Source organism: Herpailurus yagouaroundi, unplaced genomic scaffold (assembly GCF_014898765.1).
Source record: "Herpailurus yagouaroundi ecotype Mexico unplaced genomic scaffold, PumYag 28, whole genome shotgun sequence".
NCBI classification, from domain to species: domain Eukaryota; kingdom Metazoa; phylum Chordata; class Mammalia; order Carnivora; family Felidae; genus Herpailurus; species Herpailurus yagouaroundi.
Window position 1 is genome coordinate 95,410,902 of NW_024412376.1, and position 21,986 is coordinate 95,432,887.

At 37.8% G+C, this 21,986-nt stretch overlaps 1 protein-coding gene across 1 annotated transcript in view; it reads right to left on the reverse strand.

The window, feature by feature from the left end:
- Positions 1-387: 387 nt before the first annotated feature.
- Positions 388-21,986, reverse strand: part of PKD2 (polycystin 2, transient receptor potential cation channel) — a 51,598-nt gene continuing 29,999 nt past the window's right edge. The window contains exons 7-15 of the mRNA XM_040478625.1: positions 18,444-18,611; positions 15,377-15,558; positions 14,114-14,234; positions 10,184-10,282; positions 7,825-7,946; positions 7,448-7,565; positions 6,180-6,343; positions 1,721-1,868; positions 388-1,351 (exon numbers count right to left, since the gene is read on the reverse strand). Of these exons, the coding sequence (XP_040334559.1) occupies positions 1,115-1,351; positions 1,721-1,868; positions 6,180-6,343; positions 7,448-7,565; positions 7,825-7,946; positions 10,184-10,282; positions 14,114-14,234; positions 15,377-15,558; positions 18,444-18,611 (1,359 nt within the window). The 3' untranslated portion in view covers positions 388-1,114. The remainder of the gene's footprint in view (positions 1,352-1,720; positions 1,869-6,179; positions 6,344-7,447; positions 7,566-7,824; positions 7,947-10,183; positions 10,283-14,113; positions 14,235-15,376; positions 15,559-18,443; positions 18,612-21,986) is intronic.

Sequence of the window (21,986 nt, forward strand, 5' to 3'; positions counted from 1 at the left end):
TGCCCCTCCCCCGCTCATTGTCTGTCTCTCTCTCTCAAAAATAAACATAAAAAGAAAGAAAGAAAGAAAGAAAGAAAGAAAGAAAGAAAGAAAAAGTCAAACTGAGTGACAGGGCTCCTTCTAATTTTCCTATGTCATGGCTAGAGATGACATTTTTTTTTTTAATTTTTTTTCAACGTTTATTCATTTTTGGGACAGAGAGAGACAGAGCATGAACGGGGGAGGGGCAGAGAGAGAGGGAGACACAGAATTGGAAACAGGCTCCAGGCTCTGAGCCATCAGCCCAGAGCCCGACGCGGGGCTCGAACTCACGGACCGCGAGATCATGACCTGGCTGAAGTAGGACGCTTAACTGACTGCGCCATCCAGGCGCCCTAGAGATGACATTTTAACCTACAATCAATCTGGTGGTTTCACACAGCTCATTTTAAATGAGAGTGAAAACAGTATGAATAAATGAAACAGTTATTCCCACGGACATGAACTATATAATACAATGATAAAAAAGCACAGTATTCAACAGGTATCTTCACCATTCATACACATTCTAGCATAATGACTACATACCCATTCCATGGTTCATAGTTCTTTTCCAGCTCATCTTTTGGAAATGTTTGCCCCAGGAAGGTAGTTGAAACAAAGGGTTCCTTTCTTTAAAGCAAGCTATGTTTTACGTCCATAAACCAAGCCCGAGTGGGAAAGAATGCCCCTACTTTCCCTTCACGCACTGGGCAAAAATGACAATACTGATTTTTGTGACTGGAAATAAAACTCAGAAGGCTTTTGACAATTCTCTCCTAGCTTTAAAGGCTACATTGTTGTCCACTGAGAAGACTCATCCATGGTGGCAAGTGGGCAGACCACTCCATGTACTTTACAAAGATTTTTTTTTTCTGTACTCAATATTTACACCTAGGTTTCTTATATGAGAAAAAAAAAATCTTCTTTGATCCATGGGCAAAGTTTATCTAAAATAAATTAAAGTGCAGAAGAATTAACATTTGGTCACAAAGACCAGCATCATATGGTGGTCAGGGCATATAAATAGTGTACTTGCTCTGGCCATTCAGGACAGCCCTTTCTCCCCTATTAGGAACACACACTAACACACATCTTAGACTTGGATATTGGAACTCCCATTTGCACCTGCGCCTTCTATTCCATCTGCAGACTGGGAGGAAGAAGGGCGGGAGCTTCTGGGGCGCGGCTGACCATTCAGTCCCACTGGCGTGCCTAAGCCATGACTTATCTGGGAAGCTGCATCGTCAGACTCCCAGCGTTCCAACTCTTCCCGCACTAGTCGTTCCATCTGCTCCCTGTGGATTTCACTGTCACGACCCAGTCTTTCATCCTAACAAAGGAAAAAGCGATCAGGATGTTGGGGGTTGGGGATGCACACTTTTGTACTTAGAAATTGCCTTAGGAAATCAGGGGGCCAAATAATCTGTCAACATTAAATAACATTAAATAACACTGGCGATGTATAGCATATATAGCAATTCTCTGAGCTACTGGAGTGACTTTTTGACTTAATTCTACCATTCAGTGAAGGCAGAACCATCAGAACGGTATTAAGAAAGTAACACCTCCAGACTATCATCTGATCTGCACTGATCTGCAGTTACAGACATCTCAGAAACCCTCTCAGATGAAACACTACAAAATATGACTACCCTGATATTTCCTAGAATCAGTGTTTCTGTGTCAGATGACCACTTACCTCCGCCACCCCATCCAGAAGCCTTCCCAGAACCTCCCTTCTCTTCAGTTTGGCCCGCTCCATGATCTCCAGCTTCACGATCACAGCATCAATCTTGGACACGATGCTGCCGATGGAATGCTCCATTCGATCCACTCGTCTCACCAGGCTGCAGGAAACCACAGGTGAGAGGGGGAAAGCCACCTCGTGTGGTGGGCTGCCTTTTCAGCCCAGCTGGCTTTTCATTTAAAAAAAATTTTTTTTAAACAATTTTTTTTACATTTATTTATTTTTGAGAGACACAGTGAGACAGTGCATGAGTGGGGGAGGGGCAGAGAGAGGAGACACAGAATCTGAAGCAGAGTCCAGGCTCTGAGCTGCCAGCACAGAGTCCAACACGGGGCTCAAACCCACAAACCGTGAGATCGTGACCTGAGCTGAGTTGGACACTTAACCAACTGAGCCACCCAGGTGCTCTCCAGCTGGCTTTTCAAATGGAAGTGCTAAGATATTTTTCTTAAACAAGACGATAATCAGCAGTCTCAAACTTTAGCTATAAACTCATATATTGCTGATGGGAATGCTAACTGGCACAACTTCTCTGCAAGTCAACATTGTATTAGAAGTCTTATAAATGTATGTTTAGCTTTTATTCAGGTATTCCATTTCTTGAAAATTTTCCGAAGGAAGGAAGTAAGTATATGTGTGATTTTTTGGGCTACCAGCATATTCATTAGAGTTCTGCTTATTAATAGTGGTTCACTGAAAAATGGTTACATTAAATAATTAATAGAAAAATTTTCAAATATGTTATTTTCATCTATACAATGGAATTCTATGGAGATACCAGAAATTGTATGGTGATAGAATATTTAACGGAATAGTGGTATTCACAATATATTAAGTAAATAAAGCAGTTAGAAAACACTGTTCACTAGTGATCCCATTATTTTGAATAAAAAAAATTATGTAAATGCTTTAAAAACATAGAAATAGGAGACAACTTCTGGAATGGTGACAGGAGGGCTTTGTAAGCCCTCTCCCAGTGAAACAACTGCAACTGTTGAAAATTATCAAAAAAAATTTTTTTTTCAAAACTCTGGACATTTTCTTAAGGGTACACAGCAAATGAAGAAGCATTTATTTAAGAAAATCCACTGAATTTCAGAGAGTCTGCTCCCTCTCTTTCTCCCCCAGTTCAGTGTGACAGAAGTGCCACTCCAGTTGGGTTAGGCAATGAACACAGGGCTCCCACTCCCTTCTACTCCCAGTGGGGGGCTCTGGTATCTCACAGGAAGGGGTGGGCTGCACAGTTCTCATCCCTGTGCCTCCATCCCCGAATCCATATTGCAGAGGATCTAATCCAGACAAGAGTGGCAGCGAGCTATGAGGCTCTCTTCCTCCACTCATCTGTCAACTATAGGGTGGAGTTTCCACGCCCGGAGAGGCAAGCTGAGAAGACCGAAGGCTGCCATCCCAGCCCAGTGCTTGATTCATGAAACAGGGGTATCACTCTGGGAAGTAGACCACTGTTCCTGCTCCTCTCTCTGAAGCAGTAGCACAGGGGTTTTGCCCAGGGGATAGTCAGGCCACAGAACAGAGAGCTCCAAAGCTTCCCCCCAAGAGAACTGGCTTTATTTGGAACAAAGTGCTAAGCCTAAGAGTGCTTTTGAAAACAATGGAGATTATGGTGATAAACAGTTAAGATGAGGCTGGTCTGCTCTGGAAAATATCAACAAAGAGATACAGATTATTTTAAGGAACCAAATATAAATTCTGGAGTTGAAAAGTACAATAAATGAGATGAAAAAGTCACTTAAGGGTCTCCACAGTAGATCTGAGCTGGCAGTAGAAAGAATCAGCACACTTGAAGATAGATGGATAGAAACTATGTAATCTGAAGGGCCGAAGAGGCAAAAAGTGAAGAAAAATGTAGGATACCTGTAAGCACCCCAACAAACACAGGGTAGGAATCCCAGAAGGAAAGGAGAGAAAACAGCAAAAAACTATTTTAAGACATAATGGTTGAAAACTTCCTAAATGTGATGAAAATATTACACATTGTAGCAGCTTAATGAACGCCAAATAGGAGAACTGCAAAGAGATCCACACTCGGATCAGTCAAAATACTGAAAGACAAAGACAAAGAAAAAATCTTGAAAGTATCAGAGAAAAGTGACTCATTATGTATAACACTGAGGTAAGATTGCTAAGGTTAGATTGCTGAGGTTAAGACTGCTAAGATCTTACTGCTAATCTTAGCAGTAAGATTAACAGCTATCTTCTCATCAGAAACAATGGAGACCAGAACAAAATGAAGGGGAAATAAAAATATTCCCAGATTAAAAAAAAAACTGAGGGAATTCATGCTAGCAGGCCTGCTTTAGAATAGATACTAAAGGAAGTTCTTTAGGCTGACATTAAGTGATCCAGATAGTAATCAGAAGCCACATGAAAAAACGAAGAGCACTGGCTACAGGTAATTATGTGACTATAAAAGGCAGTATAAATTCATATTTCTTTTCCTTTTTTCCCTCTTAACTGATTTAAAAAGCAATTGTGTGGGGCGCCTGGGTGGCGCAGTCGGTTGAGCGTCCGACTTCAGCCAGGTCACGATCTCGCGGTCCGTGAGTTCGAGCCCCGCGTCAGGCTCTGAGCTGACGGCTCAGAGCCTGGAGCCTGTTTCCGATTCTGTGTCTCCCTCTCTCTCTGCCCCTCCCCCGTTCATGCTCTGTCTCTCTCTGTCCCAAAAATAAATAAATGTTGAAAAAAAAAAATTTTAAAAAGCAATTGTGTAAGACAATATGTACACAATTGTATTGTTGGGCCCATAACATACAGAAATATAATAATATATTTGACAGTAGCAGAACAAAAGGGGGGTAAGAGCAAAGTTGTACTGGAATATGGAAATAACACCAGATGGTAACTTGAACCCACAGGAACGAATGAAGGGAACCAGAAATGGTAAGTAGGAAAAAGAATATAACAAACTCTATAAATACATACTTTCTCTTCTTTCTTGTCTCCTTTAAGAGATCATTATGACAATGTTGTATTGGATTTGTAACATAGATTAATATGTATAATATGGCACAAAACAGGGGAGGAGTTATATAGGAATGATATTTCTATATCGCCTTGGATTAAGTTAATATAAATCTGAAGTAGATCCTGATAAATCAATTTGTATATATTACGTCCTAGAGAAACTACTAAAAAAATAACTAAAAAATGTAGGAAAAAAATTATTAAAGGAATTAAACTGTTGCTCTAGAAAATATTACTTTATGTAAAAGAAAGCAACAAAGGAGAAAAAGAGGGACAAAAAAAGATATGACACCTACAGAAAATGAAAAATAAGGGACCCCTGAGTGGGCTCAGTCCGTTGGGCATCCAACTCTGGCTCAGGTCATGATCTCACAGTTCATGGGTTCAAGCCCTGCATCCAGCTGTCTGCTGTAAGCACAGAGCCCACTTTGGATCCTTGGTTCCCCTCTCTCTCTAACCCTCCTCTGCTCACGTGTGTGTACACATCCTGTCTCTCAAAAATAAACATTTAAAAAACAAGAAGAAGAAAAATGGTAGTTGTAAGTCCAACTATATTAATGATAACATTAAATGTAAATGAAGTAAATATTCTAATCAAAAGGCAAAGATTACCAGACTGGATGAAAAGACCAGGTCCAACTATATGCTGTCTACAGGTGACACACCTAAGATTCAAAGATACAAACAGACTGGAAATGAGAACAGAAAAAGGTGTATCATGCAAAAAGCGATGATAAGAAAATTGGAGTTGCTATAGTAATATCAGACAAAAAAGACTTTAAAACAAAAAAAAATTACTAGAGATAAAGTAGGACATTTTTTAATGAAAACGGGGTCAATCTATTAGAAAGATATACCAGTTATAAACATTTATACACCTAACAACAGAGTTCCAAAATACACAAAGCAAAACCTTACAGAAATGAAGGAACAATTTAATAATAATAGTTGGAGACTTTAATACCCCACTTTCAAAAAGTAGATGAAACTAGGCAGAACAACAGGAAATAGGAGATTTAAGTAACACTACAAACCAACTAGACCTAAAAAACGCCTATAGAACACTCCACTTAACAACAGTAGTACATACATTCTTCTCAGGTGCTCATGGAACATTCTTTGGGATATACCTTGTGCTACGCCATAAAAACAAAAAACACATGAAAAACAAAAAACATGTAAATGGAGATACAAACACCAAAATTACATTTTGGGTTAGCGGGAATAGGAGAGATCGTAATGTTTTCTTCTATTTATTTGCTAACTTAAATATATTACTTCTATTGAAAAAAAAACATTAAAGGTTATAAAAAAAAAAAAGAACTGATGATTAGTAATGGAAAGAATTAAACTGAGAGAGGTGGGAGAAACTGCTTTATCTCATTTAAACTCTTGTCAACACAAATCCTGCCAATTCCTTTATACTTACACTTGAAACTCTTCATAAGAAACCCCACTGGAGATGCTTCCCCTCCTTCTGGAACTATGCCCACTGTCTTCATCATCATCCTCCTCAGAGTCATCCAGGCTTCTTGGGAAACTTCGGCTGCTCATGGGACGTGGTAAAGAGCTGTGATCCAGATCCAGATCCTCCTGAAGAAACATTGGATCACTGGGTGAGGAGCAAGAACACCCAGTTCCCACAGAGCTTCACTGAGGGCTTGGGCAAATGGCAAATGGATATGTACCAATTACCTAGGATTTCTTTGTGGCTAACACCAGACTGTGATTCCCACACTTGTAAATTTCATGGATTGGCAAATTTTCAAAACAGGTCTTAATGACCAGCAAGGGACTGCTAACTTGTTTGGACAAGAAAGAACATTAAAAATAGAACAAAGCAGAGAAAAAAAGGTAGAGGAAGAAATATATTATCACCTTTTCATAAAAGATAACACATTTAATAGCTACAAAGTTGGAAGGATATAATCTTACAGTAAAAATTTTGACTAAATGCAGCCTTGTGAAAGGTGATTTCACTATGCCTGGGGAAGTTTTTCACTTGCTGGCACCATTCGGTGAGGCAGAGTTTAGAAACTACTCCTCATAGAGAAGGAACTTTGGTATATAGTATTCACCTGCATTCTCTGTACCTCAATTACAATGGATATTTTTTGGTTCGTTTAACCATTTATTTTTAATGTTAATGTTAAAGCTTTTAGTTATCCTTTCTGATTATAAAAGACCATGGGAATTTACTTCTAACAGTTTCATAAGAAGTATTCAAATGGAAGGCAGTAGTTATTTTTTGTTCCATTATAAATGTTAAAGAACAATTAGCTTTACATCTCCTGAGGAATCTTTTTTCCTCCACTCTCATGGACACAGTGAGGTGTGTGACTATTCAGGTTTCCCTTTTGAAGCTGATGGCCAGAAAACTTAGGGCCAGATTTATAGCCCAATCTTTAATCAACATACGTGTATTTTTATGGAAGCATTTTTAGCCTCCTAGTCTAGTTTTATATTTCACTTTTGTTTTACTTCATTTTTTCATTTTGATTGTTTTACACTGATGCCAACTTACTGCATTTTTACGTATTATTATGTTACATATCCTTTTTGGAACAAGCTGGGTATTACAACATAAATTGAGACAGAGAGAGGAGAAAGACAGGCTCTCAGTAATCCATGACTTAGCATGGTGTCTGAAACACTGTGGGTACTGAATCAAATCATGTTCTCCTAAATGAGACCCACCCTCTCTTTTTCCAAGTCGTCTCTCATCTGTTGATGTTCATGTTCGGTCAGTTCTTGGTCTCCATCTTGGTCATATTTTGTGAATATTGCCTCAATCTCTGCATCAGTATGGCCCTTCCTGAAATTATTGAGAGGTTACAGATGAAGTCACTTGTGTACATAGTACAGTGAAAACAAAGGGACACCAAAATGCAGGAATAAAGGAGAAATTGCTGAATCAGGGCCAGCCCTTCTCTTATTAATATGTGCCAGAAAGACACCTACTCTGAAAAAAGAGCATCTCTATGAGTAAGTGGTTGGGCCAAAAATATCCTTATCACCAAGAACTTATCTTTCCATTAAGAATTTCCCTGGGCCTCAGAAAGAGTGATTCTTACCCTTTGAGATCTTGTCGAAGTTCATCAAAGTTTAACTTGCCTCCGCCTTGCCTCAGACTCTCAGAAATGTCATCCACAGTATTTTTTTTCAGTTTTAGTTTGACCAAGGCTTTATGGTAGCCCTGTTGAAAAGATTTGGTTTAGATTATTCTCTTTTTACATGCGCTTTACCATCCATTTACAGTAGTAACTAACTACCTGTGCAGACCTTGCTTTGCATGGTAGTTGCAGGATTATAAAAATGACCATGCAAGCCTGAACTATGTGAAGTGATGTTAATAATCAACAGGAAAAATTATGATTGCTCCGTGACCCTTAAAACCTTTTATGAGGGGCACCTTGCTGTCTCAGTCAGAAGAGCTTGCAACTTTTGATTGTGGGGTCATGTGTTTAAGCCCTGTGTTGGGTGTGGGGATTAATTAAACAAACAAACTTAAAAAAACAACTTTTTATCAAAGCATTAAAATTTTCTTGGTGTTGGTTATAAACTCATTAGGAAAAATTTAAAAACAGTAAGGTGAATATTTATTTGGTACACTGAAATTTAAAACCTCAGAAACACTGAAAATTAAAATGTTTTATTTCTTTGTAAAAAATTTATCCAGAGTAGTCTGAACAGCGCTTGCTTTCTTCCTGTGTAATGTAGGATATGGAGTAAGCATCTTTTCCATGTCTTGGGGAGCTTTCATAATCTTTTCTTAATATGGGTCAGCTCCCAACATTTTATCCTTTGCATTTTCCATGTCATAACATATCTCCAAGAATTCCTTTAATGTGAAGTTGTTTGTCAGTGTCACTTCCTTGAAGACATTGTCAGCCTTTTCCTCATAACCACTGCCCTCATTCATGTTGATAAATGTGCTTCACTAAGCTCTTTGACTGTATATCTGTCTATCCATTGATATTCAAGACCTTGAAGGGTAGTAATGTCAACATTTCCACGCCCAGCTATGTAGCCTAGAAATCTGTTACACTGGCTTTGAATTTCACTTTCAGTGTTGTCATTCTTTGTTTCTTTGCTATGCTTTCATCTTTGCGGGCCCATTCTCCTTTTCCATCACACATTCTTGCAAAATGTCACATGGGTTTTTCACAGGGAGATACAGAAGCAACACAACCACATGTTCTGTGCCTGAACTGAACAGCAGATGCTCAGGGACCAATCCTAGACTTTGTAAGAAGTGATGTTATGCTCACCGGTTATGATACACATCTGTTACTTATGTAATGATTTGTAGACTGAAGAGCCAGCAGTGAAGTTTATAGTCATGCTATTACAGTTAATATACTGTGATAACTAAGATATTCTGTGAGAATTGCAAGTTTGTACTTCTATACTATTATTCACAGTCAATATACTGTGATAACTGATATATGAACTGCGTTGAGAGGCTGGTGTTATTTAACTGAACTAATTGAAATCTGTGCATACCAGAACCAGAGCGCAAAGTAAGGACTTCTTGTATATACGTTGGAGATTTGCTAACGTGTAATAAGCTGTCATTGCAAAATTCAGGATAACACACATCTTAGGTCCCATGGAAGGGACTTTGTTTTAAGAACTGGAAGTTCTCTGTTCAAACAGGACAGACAACATAGTCCTATGACTTGAACCAACAGAAAAAGATCAGTCAAGGAGCCACTGGTATCTTAGCAAAATGATGTTAGGGAACAAGCTGTGTACTTCAGATGTAGTTATTTGTTGTTGCTTAAGTTTTATACTTTAGACCAAATAAAGAAGTCACATTGAAAAGAACAAAGTTACCCAGCTTTCCTGTCCTGCCCTTCCATTTAACAATTAACTTCCTGAGAGGGTGCGTGCTTAAGTGAAAGTCCTCAGACCCTTAGGCTGTGGCCTGATGCCATGGACAGTTTTCCTTTGACTATTTAAAAACTTCTCTGGAAGATCAAGGGTAAAGGGTGGACTACAAAATATTTGTTTCTAAACTTTTTCTTTCTCCTTTTAAATTGCATTTGAGATAGAAAAAAGCAGAGATGTCTTTATATTTTTCTCTTCCAATTTATTCTGAATTCTGGAACTGCAAGTGAGAGCCACCTGGAGGTATTGTCAAAATAAGTGAAGGTGATGAAGCCAGCAGCTCAGCTCTCAAGAGTCGAAAGAGATTGTTGAGAATTTAATTCTAGGGCATTTACGGGTTCCCAGAATTTAAGTCCAAGTTAACAGCATACCCATCTCTAGCTCTGAGACAGAGAACTTTTAAATTATTCCTGAAATGTAGCAATCTACTCTTTATGTTAACAATGACAATGGATCAGTGTTGCTGTGGAAATCTGGCTGAAACAATGCTCATTATATGTAGGGGATGAAAACAATTCTGAGACTTAGGGCTTGTCATACCTTTCTGATAAGATCTGAGAGTTCCATTTCAGCTTTCTGCTGGGCCAAATCAGATTTAACTTCGGAGTAAGTATCATTGATGATGGCCAAAAACATATTCTGTTTGTAAATCGAAGGAAAGTTGAGATTAAAGAAGAAACCTAAATATAGTTTCTAAACATCAATCCAAAATTTGACATATGTATTTTTGTTCAGTTTTTTTTTTAAGTAATCTGATGTCTTAAGAAGTCATAAATTAATAGTTTTGCTGTTATATTCTTTGGGAAAATTATTTTTTCCATTAAGTCATGCCAGAGGAAAATACAATATATTTTCTTACTTACAAACCATATATTGTGATACATTTTGCAAAAAAAGATAAGAACGAAATACAACAAAATATTGATGTATTTACTTATGGATGGTGGTATTACTCTATTTTATTATTTTTGCTTGTCTATGTTCTCTACATTTTTTTCATTTGACATGAATTATTAGAAATCTAGAACTCTACATAGTCTGTCAATACAGACAAGTGGAATCCTATGCTTATTCCAAATGTTGTTATATATTACTTGAGATTTACAGACCATGTTTTGAAGAGTTAAAAAAAGATCTCTCCAAATAGAAATACAGTAGGCTTCACAGAAGAGGCTTTAAGAAAAGCTTAGTGAAAAAGACAAAGACTTTGGAGTCAAGCACATTAGGGTTTCAGTCTTAGCACTGCCAAGACGATATTGTTCAAATTTTCTAATCTTTAGGGGTGCCTGGGTGGCTCAGTCAGTTAAGCGACCAACTTCAGCTCAGGTCATGATCTCCTGGTTTGTGAGTTTGAGCCCTGCCTCGGGCTCTGTGCTGACAGCTCCGAGCCTGGAGCCTGCTTCTGATTCTGTGACTCCCTCTTTTGTCTGCCCCTCCCCTGCTCATGCTCTGTCTCTCTCTGTCTCTCAAAAATGAATAAAAACATTAAAAATTTTTTTCTAATCTTTATTTTAAAATTTATTTGTTCTTGCATTAATAAAGTGGAAGAAATAATAGTACAGATTTTTATAAGAATTAATGAGATAATCTATGTAAAAGTACTTAGGACAGGACCTAACGCATGGTAAGTGCTACATATTTATAGCTATTATTATTCAGTGACGGTTAGTTCATTTTCCTAACTTTTCCTCTCCCCAGGATAATGGTTTGTATTTCCAACAGGTTTTTCTTGAAGCACCACACCCAACTGATCCAGTCCTTCTTTAACACGCTCTTCCTTCACTTTTCCGTTTTGACACATAACTATGGTTTGAACTCAGAGTTGTGTATTTGATTATGTCTGTTTTCCCCACAAATCTGTGGAATTTTCATGAGGGCAGAGCTGGTCTCTTATTTTCCTTACCACTGTACCCCCAGTACATAGCAGCTTGCCTGGAAATAGTGCCTCAGCAAATATTTATTGAATAATGGATGAATGAACAAATGGGAGCTCTATTATTTTAATGGGCTACTAAATCATTGCAAGTTAAGCAGGAACACTACTTAAGATTCTGTAGCAGAAATGAGAATAAAATATAAAATGCATGTAAGTTCGTGGCTTAATGTTTAATTCCGAGTACAGACTGTTGCAGTTGGAGCAACATTCCCACCTTCTCCCTCCCAACCCAGGCAACTAATGTTCTCTTTTTAAAAGTTTCCAAATGGCTGTTAGCTAATGCCTGCAAATATCTTAGGTGTAGGGTTAAAGGGTGGGTCCTCTGAAGAGATTTTTAAAAAACTGAAAGTGGCTGAGAAAGACTACTGAAAGTGTGGGGAGAGGAAGCCCCCCTCCTCTCCACCCTGTCTCAGAAGGTTTGCTTAATTGTGCAATCAGAGGTCTTTTCCTGGTGATGACAGGATTTTGCTTCCTGGCTCATTTGGGCCACCTCTCACCACGGTAGCTTCTTTTACAGCCAGGGCAATAAATTAACACCCGGCAGTCATCACAGAAAAATGGCCGACCCTGCACTCAGCTTGTCATTTCTTTAAAGAAAGATCTGTATTGACTGTAACTCCCCACCTCTCTCTGGGGGAGTGAGGGGTAGAGGAGTGGAGTTCAGGGAGAGCAATTCCTTTTTGTGTAACAGCACAAAAAATTAGTATAAAGACAGAAGCTGAACGCTTCTTTTCATGTTCTAGTGACTGATTTGACGAAATGACTGAAAAATTGCAGGGCACCGCCTACCTGAAGACAACATTCAAACAAGTCCACACTTGACCATTTCAAATTGCCACAGGTATGTTCCTCATTTGGCAGAAGGACACACAAAGAAAACTTAGGTGGCCAGCAGTTAACTAAAGGGTCCACTGCAGAGCTCTCAATTCCTGGTTTTTGTTTTCCTAGTAGAGATTCGGGGATTCAGATGCTCCAGAATCCAAAGTACTACCAATATTAGAGATGAAAAAGGCTTACTGTTCCATTTTTTTCTTTAACATATGATAGAAAAAAGAAACTAGAGAGGCTTAACTTTAAAACTAATAACACATTTATGCAAGATACAAATGGACTTGCGTGATATTGCTGACTCTTTCAATCCTACCAAGGTAGATCTAATACTCAATCTGTAAATAACCACTAAATGCTTGGACCAACTTTGGGAATACTACGCTGAATTACTGAACTTTACACAAAGGATCTTATAAAATTTATTGAAAACGGAGACAATTTTGTTGTTTTCTTATGATGATGATTAATGTAAGGAAAGACTTAAGTATTAGTGTTTGGATAAAGAACACCCACCGCTGGGGTGCCTGGATGGCTCAGTCGGTTAAGCACCATACTCTTGATCTCAGCTCAGGTCATGATCTCATGGTTACTGAGTTCAAAGCCGTGCGTTAGGCTCTGTGCTGATAGCCTGGAGCCTGTTTGGAATTCTGTCTCTCCCTCTCTCTGCCCCTCCCTCCTTCTCTCTCTGTCTCTCAAAATAAATAAATAAATAAATATTTTTTTCAATGGTTATTTTTGAGAGAAAGATGGAGTGCAAGCAGGGGAGGTGCAGAGAGAGAGGAAGGCACAGAATCCGAAGCAGGCTTCAGGTTCTGTGCTGTCAGCACAGAGCCTGATGCAGGGCTCGAACTCACGGATGGCGGGATCATGACCTGAGCCAAAGTCGGATGCTCAACCGACTGAGCCACTCAGGCGCCCCAAATAAATAAACTTAAAAAAAAAACCACCCACTGCCTAGGTTAAGCTAACTTAAATGAATAATTACTCAGTAAAATGTGTAAATGTTAAGATGAAGAACAAAATGCCTTTTAAAAAATATTAATTAACTTAGGGTCAAAATGTTAAAAATGTTCATTTGTACCAAATCAAGAGAATGAAAAGTTATTTTTGAAAGTGACTTTTAAAGCAATTTCCATCCATTGTTAGATCTAGTTTTAAATTTAAAATTTGAATACTCTCTGTGGGCAGTCTCTAGATGTGTTAAATATAAGTAATTCAAGACAAAGTATCTTAAGCTTGACAAGCAATAATTAACTGATATATTACTCTTGACATCCTGGATCTAGCTTGCTTTGTCAGTTCCTATTTCTTTTTTTTTAAAGAAAAGAGGAAAAAGAGGAATGAAAAGTCATGCTAGCAAGTGATCATGAAAGTGCTGACATCTGTGTTAAAAAAAGGCTGTAAATATGTAAGTAGTCTACTTTTTAGGCAAAGCATTATTTTAGGTGACTTTATCAATTTGCATGTGACCTAATTTTTTTTAACATTGAATAGACATATATATGGATAAATGAAAGACAATGCAAAAGATTATTTGGTGACGACTTAAAACTGAATCAATGAGAAGTAAAATAAAATATGTATTCTCATCTACAGTTTTTCCTGAGTCTTTTAAAAAATAAGGACTCTAGAGCATGAGAGAAAAAGGAAGATGGTGATTTATGAAGTTTAAATCACCTCACTGTAAACAAAAGTGTACATACCAAAAGAATGAAGAACATAAAGAACACAAATGTAGTGAAATAAATTGGTCCCAAAACTCGATTAGCTTCCTCAATCTCTGCGAAGTTGATATCACCCAAAATGATACGGAATTGAGTGAAGCTATAAAAACAAAACAAAACAAAACAAAACACTACAATACAAAAACAAAGACTGTTCAGCATTGATGTAACATTTCCTAAAGATGATTTCACACTTTTGGACCTCTTTATCAGTGTGCACAGCTGCCAGATAATAGAAAATTGTCAGCCTCCTTGGAAAACTCTTGCTAACTATTCAAGCAATTGAAGCTTTCTGGAATAAAAATCATATACTTTTGTGCTAAATACATTATTTCCATTTGGTTAAAAAGAAAATACAATGATTATTAGATGACTCATAAAGCAACCGGTTACAAGAATTTAATCCATAATCTGGCTAAAACATGGATGGTTAACTCTAAACTTCACCATGGTCACCCTGGGTCTGAATTTAAAACCTCTTTAAAAAAAAGACTTTGAAAGATAGCCAAAATTGTATGCATTCAAAGATCCAATATCCTCACACGCTCTCAAAGTGGTGTTGAGTGGCGGTGTGTTGCCAATGCTGGGGTCTTAATCAGTAAAATAATTTCCCTTTCCGACTTCCATTGATCAGCAACATTAATTTGGTATCTCCCAGCACAAAAAGCCCTTTTAACTTCTATTATCATAATCCTCTTCTCCTTTCCTGACTGACTTCTTTCCAAATGGCATGGAAATGTAATATTGGTTATTTATTTTTTTTTTTTTTAGTCTTAATATCATATACGAGAACTTTGGAAAAGGACAGAAAATTCCTACATCAGTTTGAGTTTCTCGTAGAATATTAGAAATACTATTTTTTTTCTAGAAAATAACCTGAAGTTTAAAATACGTGGCAACAATATTGAATAAGAATGAAAATCGAGGCAAATGGTCTCTTAAAAGCTACCATCGGCATTTGGTGCTAAGAAGACCTCTGTCTTTGTAATCATATTGGTTTACTGTAGCTGTTCTACTATCTCTTATGACTTTAGAGTTGCTACCTTAAGTTTATCAGTATTATACATTGTCATCTTTACATTGGTGGGTAATTGCTTCTGGGAAAGATAATTAATTCTTATTTTTAAATAACTATTTAAAACTACTTGGTGGTTAAATAGCAACCATAAAGATTTCTTTATCCTTGAGGAGGCAAGGACAGCTCTGATTAAATTTTTCTTTTATAATTTCATATATACTTACATACACTCTTGGAAGGTACTGAAGTCATCAACCTGACTGCCAAAGACAAGGTATGCCAACTGAGCATATGCTAAGAAGATGATGAAGAACATAATTGCAAAGCCAAAGAGGTCTTTGGCACATCGAGACATGGTTGTGGAGAGCTGACTCATGGTCCTGTTAAAGTTGATGAATTTGAAGAGCTGTAAGAGAGGGAAGATATCAACAGATGAATGGGTAAACAAATATAGTATATACACACAGTGGAATATTACCCAGCCTTACAAAGGGATAAAGTTTTGATCCATGCCACAACATGGATGAACCTTGAAAACATTATGCTAAAGTGAAATAAGCCAGACATAAAAAGACAAATATTGTATGACCCCAGTAACATGGGGTAGCTAGAATATGAAAATTCATAGAGACAGAAAGTAGAATAGAGGTTACCAGGGGCTGCGGTGAGGCGGGAATTGGGAGTTAGTGTTTACTAGATAGTTTCAGCTGGAATGCTGAAAAAGTTCTGGAAATATATATGATGGTTGCACAACATTGTGAATGTAACTAATGCCACTGAATTGTACACTGAAAAATGGTTAAAGTGATAAATTTTATGTTAATGTGTATTTTACAACATTTTTTTAAAAAGTTCATTATTTATTTTGAGAAAGAGAGAACGAGCATGAGTGGGGGGATGGGCAGAGAGAGAGGAAGAGAAAATCCCAAGCTTCCCAACATTTTTTTAAGAGAGAGAATAATGACTTGCTTTTGTCCCCAAACCCAGCAACTTCTATTTTCTCATTCAAAAAGTACTTGCTGAATGCCTACCATGTGCCAGGCACTATTCTTGGAGTTGCAAACAGCAGTGCACAGAACAAAGCTCCTCCCCTGATGTTGCTTACATTTTACATGATGGTTACAATACAGTAAAAATAGGTTTAAATCATAATTAAGATGATTAGTGATATTTTTACCCCAAGAAAGATTGAAATAAAAGAGGAATGGGGAGGGGCACCTGGATGGCTCAGTCAGTTGAGCATCTGACTCTTGATTTCAGCTCAGATCATGATCTCAAGGTTCACGTGATTGAGCCCCACATTGGGCTCTGTGCTGACAGCACACAGCCTACTTGGGCTTCTCTCTCTTTCCCTCTCTCTCTGCCCCTCCCCTCCTTGCTGTCTCTAAGTAAATAAATAAATATTTAAGAAAATAAATTAAAAGAGGGAAAAAACCCCACAAGTGAAAACTAGTTAAAAAAAATCCCTCCAGGAAATATTCATCGCATGTTATTAACTGTCATTTATTGTTTAGCAATGATGTGCCAGGTACGGTGGAAAGAGCAATGTACACTGCCTCAGGTCTTTGCCATGATTTAAATACTGGTATTCTACCCCCAGGTGTCAGCCAGGGCTCAGATCCAGCCGTCTAGCCCAGCGCTATCTGACTGCCAAATCATATTGAGCATTTCTGTAAATGAGACACTAAGGATGGCTGTTCAGGATGTTCCTCACAGCCCAGGGGCATGACAACCTGTGGCATAAGTCTTGGGGGAAGAACGCTGGGAGGACACATCAGAAGTCAAGTTGCCATCCCTGCCTTAAAGAACTTAATGGTTCTTAAAGTTTTGGGAGAATGTTTACAAGCAAAACACTAAATAAAATGCTCAACCTGAGGGACACATTGAAGGGAATCTCTAGAATTTTACTTAAAGAACTCTTACAAATTGTTTCTGGCCACAGTAAAATTTTTTTGAGGGTTGTGGTAATCACATTTCTTTATGTAATTCCTATTAGATTTGGACTATTATTACTATTTTATGATAAAGGTTTGGTGTATTAGTGGTGGTTTTTCCTGAACAAGCATGTAACTAACTAAATAGGAAGAGAGGATGAGATCTATATCCTCTGACAAATCTCAGGCCTTTCAGGTGTGAATACCAATTCAGGAAAATAAATAACTTTACTTTTTAGAACAGTGCTGTTCAATCAAACTTTCTGACATGATGGAAATGTTCTTTATTTCCATTGCCCTATATAGTAGCCATCAGCTATATACAGACATTGAGATCTTAAAATGTGGCCAGAGTGACTGATGAACTGAATGTTTAACTGTATGTAATTTTAATTAATTAAAATTTAAATTTCAATAGCCACTTGTGGCTAGTAGCTACTATCTTGATAGCAGAATCATAGAATTTGACAAGTGACAGCTGGGGAGCTACCCCCATTATTACTAAAATTTTCTGCATCTCCAGAATTGAGGCTCATTTGTGTATGAAATGCCCTAACCTTTCACACACATGGAAATGCACACTGTTTTGGAAAAGGAGATGAGTCATAAAGGTACTACTCAGAAGTGTATGTATTTGTCCCAACCTCAATTCTAGGTAAAGCCATATGGCTATATGGCCTCCACCTGGGAAAGAGACAGTCCTTCCACAGATCATTTATAGTGCATCTCTCTGTCCCTCTCCATCCTCCCCAACTTGTTCTTAGTTCCCTTTCCTTCACCTGGTCACCCGATATCAGGTAAAACTCAACCTGTCCCTGTGTTAGTGTAGCTGAGGGCCACAGACCCAAAGGACACTGAGAGGTGTCTTATTGCATTTGTGAAACAAATCTGCAGGGACTGGTTTTGCAAAACTGCAGGTAGTAGGAAGCATCATACACAGTTAGATGAAAGATCACATGAATCCTGCTAGCTTACTTGTAAAATATGAAGCAGCTCTGGCTGGCATTTGAATTTAACCACAAAAGCACACTCAAGTCCTCCAACATTTTGTGTGACTCATGTTAATAAAAAGAAGGGAAAGGGGCGCCTGGATGGCTCAGTCGGTTAAACGTCCGACTTTGGCTCAGGTCATGAGCTCACAGATCATGAGTTCGAGTCCCATGTGGGGCTTTGTGCTGATAGCTCGGAGCCTGGAGCCTGCTTCAGATTCTGTATCTCCCATTCTCTCTGCCTTACCCCCGCCCCCACTCTCCCTCCCCTTCTCACTCAAAAATAAATAAACATTAAAATTTATTTTAAATAAAAAAAGAAAGGGAAAAATATTATTGAAAATCAGAACATGAAGTTTGTAAATTACCTTAATCCAGACAAAAAATACTATGACAGCAGCTATATTGTTGAACTGTATTTGCCAGTATGCCAGATGTTCAAAGTTGGGAAAAGTATTTTGATCTTCTAGAAACTGTAGTAGCACCTCCACATTTGATGTTCTATATATGTTAATTCCTATAGCTACCACTGACAGCTGGAAAACAAAAGATTTATATGTTATTACAGTGTTTTAGAAATATGCAACTTACCTTAAAATGACTATTTTTTCTTACCCATGTATTACTCCTAGGGCTCAGCAATCTACTTATCCAAATCACTCATACAAATGTTAAATGCTGAGCACAGCCATAATACAAGTAAAACAATAAGCTGCTTGCATTCCCTTTGCTAGGAACAGAAACCCAATAAATGCACGTGTCCATGTGCACAAACACATGAGAGATGTTGCTGTATTACAAAATCAAATTCAAATAGGATGCCTTGTTTTTTCTGCCACTCTCATTTAAATCACTTTCCACCCTTCTGCTTTCTCAGCCTCATCTTGCTTTTTTTTTTTTTTTTTTCAGTTGCCAGCCATCCATTCCTTCTACTATTTAACAAATACGTAGTGGACATCTATGTATACAGCACTGTGCCAGGGGCTAAGAGGAACAAACAGAAGTAAAATGCACAAACTCTGTTCTTAAGAAACTTACACTCTGGTTCAAGACCAGGTACACACACAAAAATAAGCAACCCAAAAGCCTACTAAGGAGTTGGCATTGTACAACATAAGGTGAAGGGTGAAACAAGACATTCTAAAAGGGGTGGTCGAAGGAAAAAGAATATGCTTGGTCTTAAAGGATGGTGGGAATGATGGTCAGAGAGGGCTCCAGAAGGCTTGCAGTGGGAATATGTGTGAGCCAAGGGTTTCCCTCTTGTTTCTGTTCCTTACCCCACGACCATGCAACTTTCCACATTTGCTTCAGTTCCGGACCGACAACATTGGTCCCTACGTGCATCCATCATCACTGGATTAAGGTATATGTATGGAAAGTGCTAGGGGTTAACCATCACAACCTGGGCTTCCTAATGGGATCTGAATCCACAGCAGGTGTGCTGTCCTAGGTGCTGAGACCTTTGCTGTCCATTCCTTCTCTCTTCTCATGAATGATGGTCAAAGACCACTTCATTAGCCCTTCTTGAAATGGCTTCTTGATCATGACTCCAGGTGATTATCATAGCAGAAACCTGCCTGGATGCCAATCTTTACCATCTTTTGTTTTCTGTGAAGAACTTCCAGAGCAAATCTTGTATTTTTGTGCTGGTGGTAGGATTATTTTCTTTGAGCTCTCTGAATACACTGAAAATGTTTCTCTATGTTGACTTAGTTGAGAGGGAAGGGTTGACTGACTGAATAACAATAACCCTTTACCCAGCTCTCACTAGGTATAGTTGCTTTGGTCATTTATACAATATCAATATCATATCAATATACTAAATTTCCTTGAGATGTTTTCTTCAAAATAGAGAATGAGAGAAAAGATGAGAAAAGAGATTTTGTAAGCATTTGAGTTATGTCCTGGGTTTTCTTTGGGATTGTCATCCTTATCTACGAAAGAACTTTCTTTCCTTAACATAAACTTCATAAGGGCAGGAGTTTGGGCTGTTTGGTTCTTTCCTATATCCCCAATGCCTAGAACAATGCCAGACACATAGCAGGTGCTCAGAAAATCCTTGTTGAATAAATAAATTAATAATTATCACCCTTGAAACCTACCAATCAACAAAATTATTTGAATTTAGACTTTTTAACAGTCTTCTTTTTTCAGTAATTCCACTAGTTTTGAAAGATCATTGTTTAGGTCAAATGGTTGACTAAATTAAGTCTACAGATTTAGAAGTCTTTGTTGGAAGAAACAAAAGGAAAATACAAAAAATGATTTCAGAGTGGTTCCAAGATGTTGTAATTATATTTATCACATAATTACTTTTCAAGTTTCGGGTGTGCTTTAGCATATTTGGGCCAGATAAAATAAAAACACCTTTGCTTTTTTCATGGGGTTGAAGGTCCAGTGGAGCACAGGACTTGTTTTGGGGATGAGCAGAAAGCATGCCCTTATTTCTGCAAGGTCAGAGAAGGTTTCAAAGGAGAAGTAGGATTCCAGTAGCCCTTCCTTGTTCTTTACAAAAGCACACTGTCTGAATTGTTGTCTTGGCAGTACTAAGAGTTAAAAAAAAAAAAAAAGAATAGCACAGTGAAGCAAGTTTTCAAAGAAATACTTGCAAAATCTTGTGGCTGCTGAGCCAAAGAAACTATCCTTAATTTCCATGACATCATCAGTTATTTTCTCCAAAGCAGGTACAAGGCGATTCACTGAGGTGTGGGAATAAAATATTAAAACTTCTATCCAAGTGAAAAGAAAGTGCTAGAATTCTATTTGTATTTATTTTTAACCAAATCTTTCAAATTTTATGTTGTGTATGTTTGTACAAGTGTATACACACACACACGCTATAAATATATGGAATACATTAGGGTGTGTTGTCAAAGTTCTCACGTATAGGTGTACATAATCAAAAAGGTTCATTGCCACTGACTAGTCTTTTGTTGGTATTAAAGGTATTTGGTTAAAACCCAAACAAACCTGCCACTAACCAGCATACTATCACACTTTTACCATTATTCTCAATGACCTAAACTATAAATATACCCATATAAACTAAAAAAGCAGGGTTTGCAAGCTTGGAGTCCCAAACAATAATTGTTTTCTAGAATAGTTTTCAATGTAGATGGACTGCACTCTTCCATCATGTAGTACAGAAATATTTTGAAAAATTCTTCCAGTCTCATGGCCTTTCCTCCCTCCTTAAATAGCGAAATGTCTTTGTTACTCTGTTATTATTAATGTATTGAGAATCTGGGGATCAAGAGCTTACCTACAGGAATTGTGTGATGTGACACAAGCCATTGTGCATCAAGGTTGAATGGCTTCCACACAGTATTCTGGAGGAATTCTTATTTTAAGTAAAAACTCTTTATGAAGAGCACATGCATGTAGCTTGAGAGGCAATAGAAGAGTGGCTAAGAGGGTTATTGTGAGGATTAAACATACTTCTGTATATGAAAAGCACCGGGAACTGTGTCTGACACACATAACTTCTAAAGTGTTAGTGATGATGATGATTATTATTGCTCGTGTTAACATTTGTGCAGTATATATCTATATAGTTCTTTTCAATGTCTTAAGCATTCTTTTATTCAAATGAGGATTTTTTTCTATGTTTAAAACATATTAATAACATATTTCAGAAAATATTTTTCCCTATTTTGCCAACTAATTCTAGTGATGATCTGATAATGACTTGATGTAAATGCTTCACAAAGCCCAAACAAATTTTTGATTGCTGGGGGCTGGGGGAGAATAGTGGCCAAGAAGTAGGGTAACAGAAAAGGGCACCCTGATAGGATAATGCATCACTTAACTGAGATTTCAAAGGGGCATCTCTATCATCAGACGGAGGATGATGGTGGAAAGGATGGACTTTTAGGCATGTAACAATTAAACATGTCTTTATATGCTTCAAT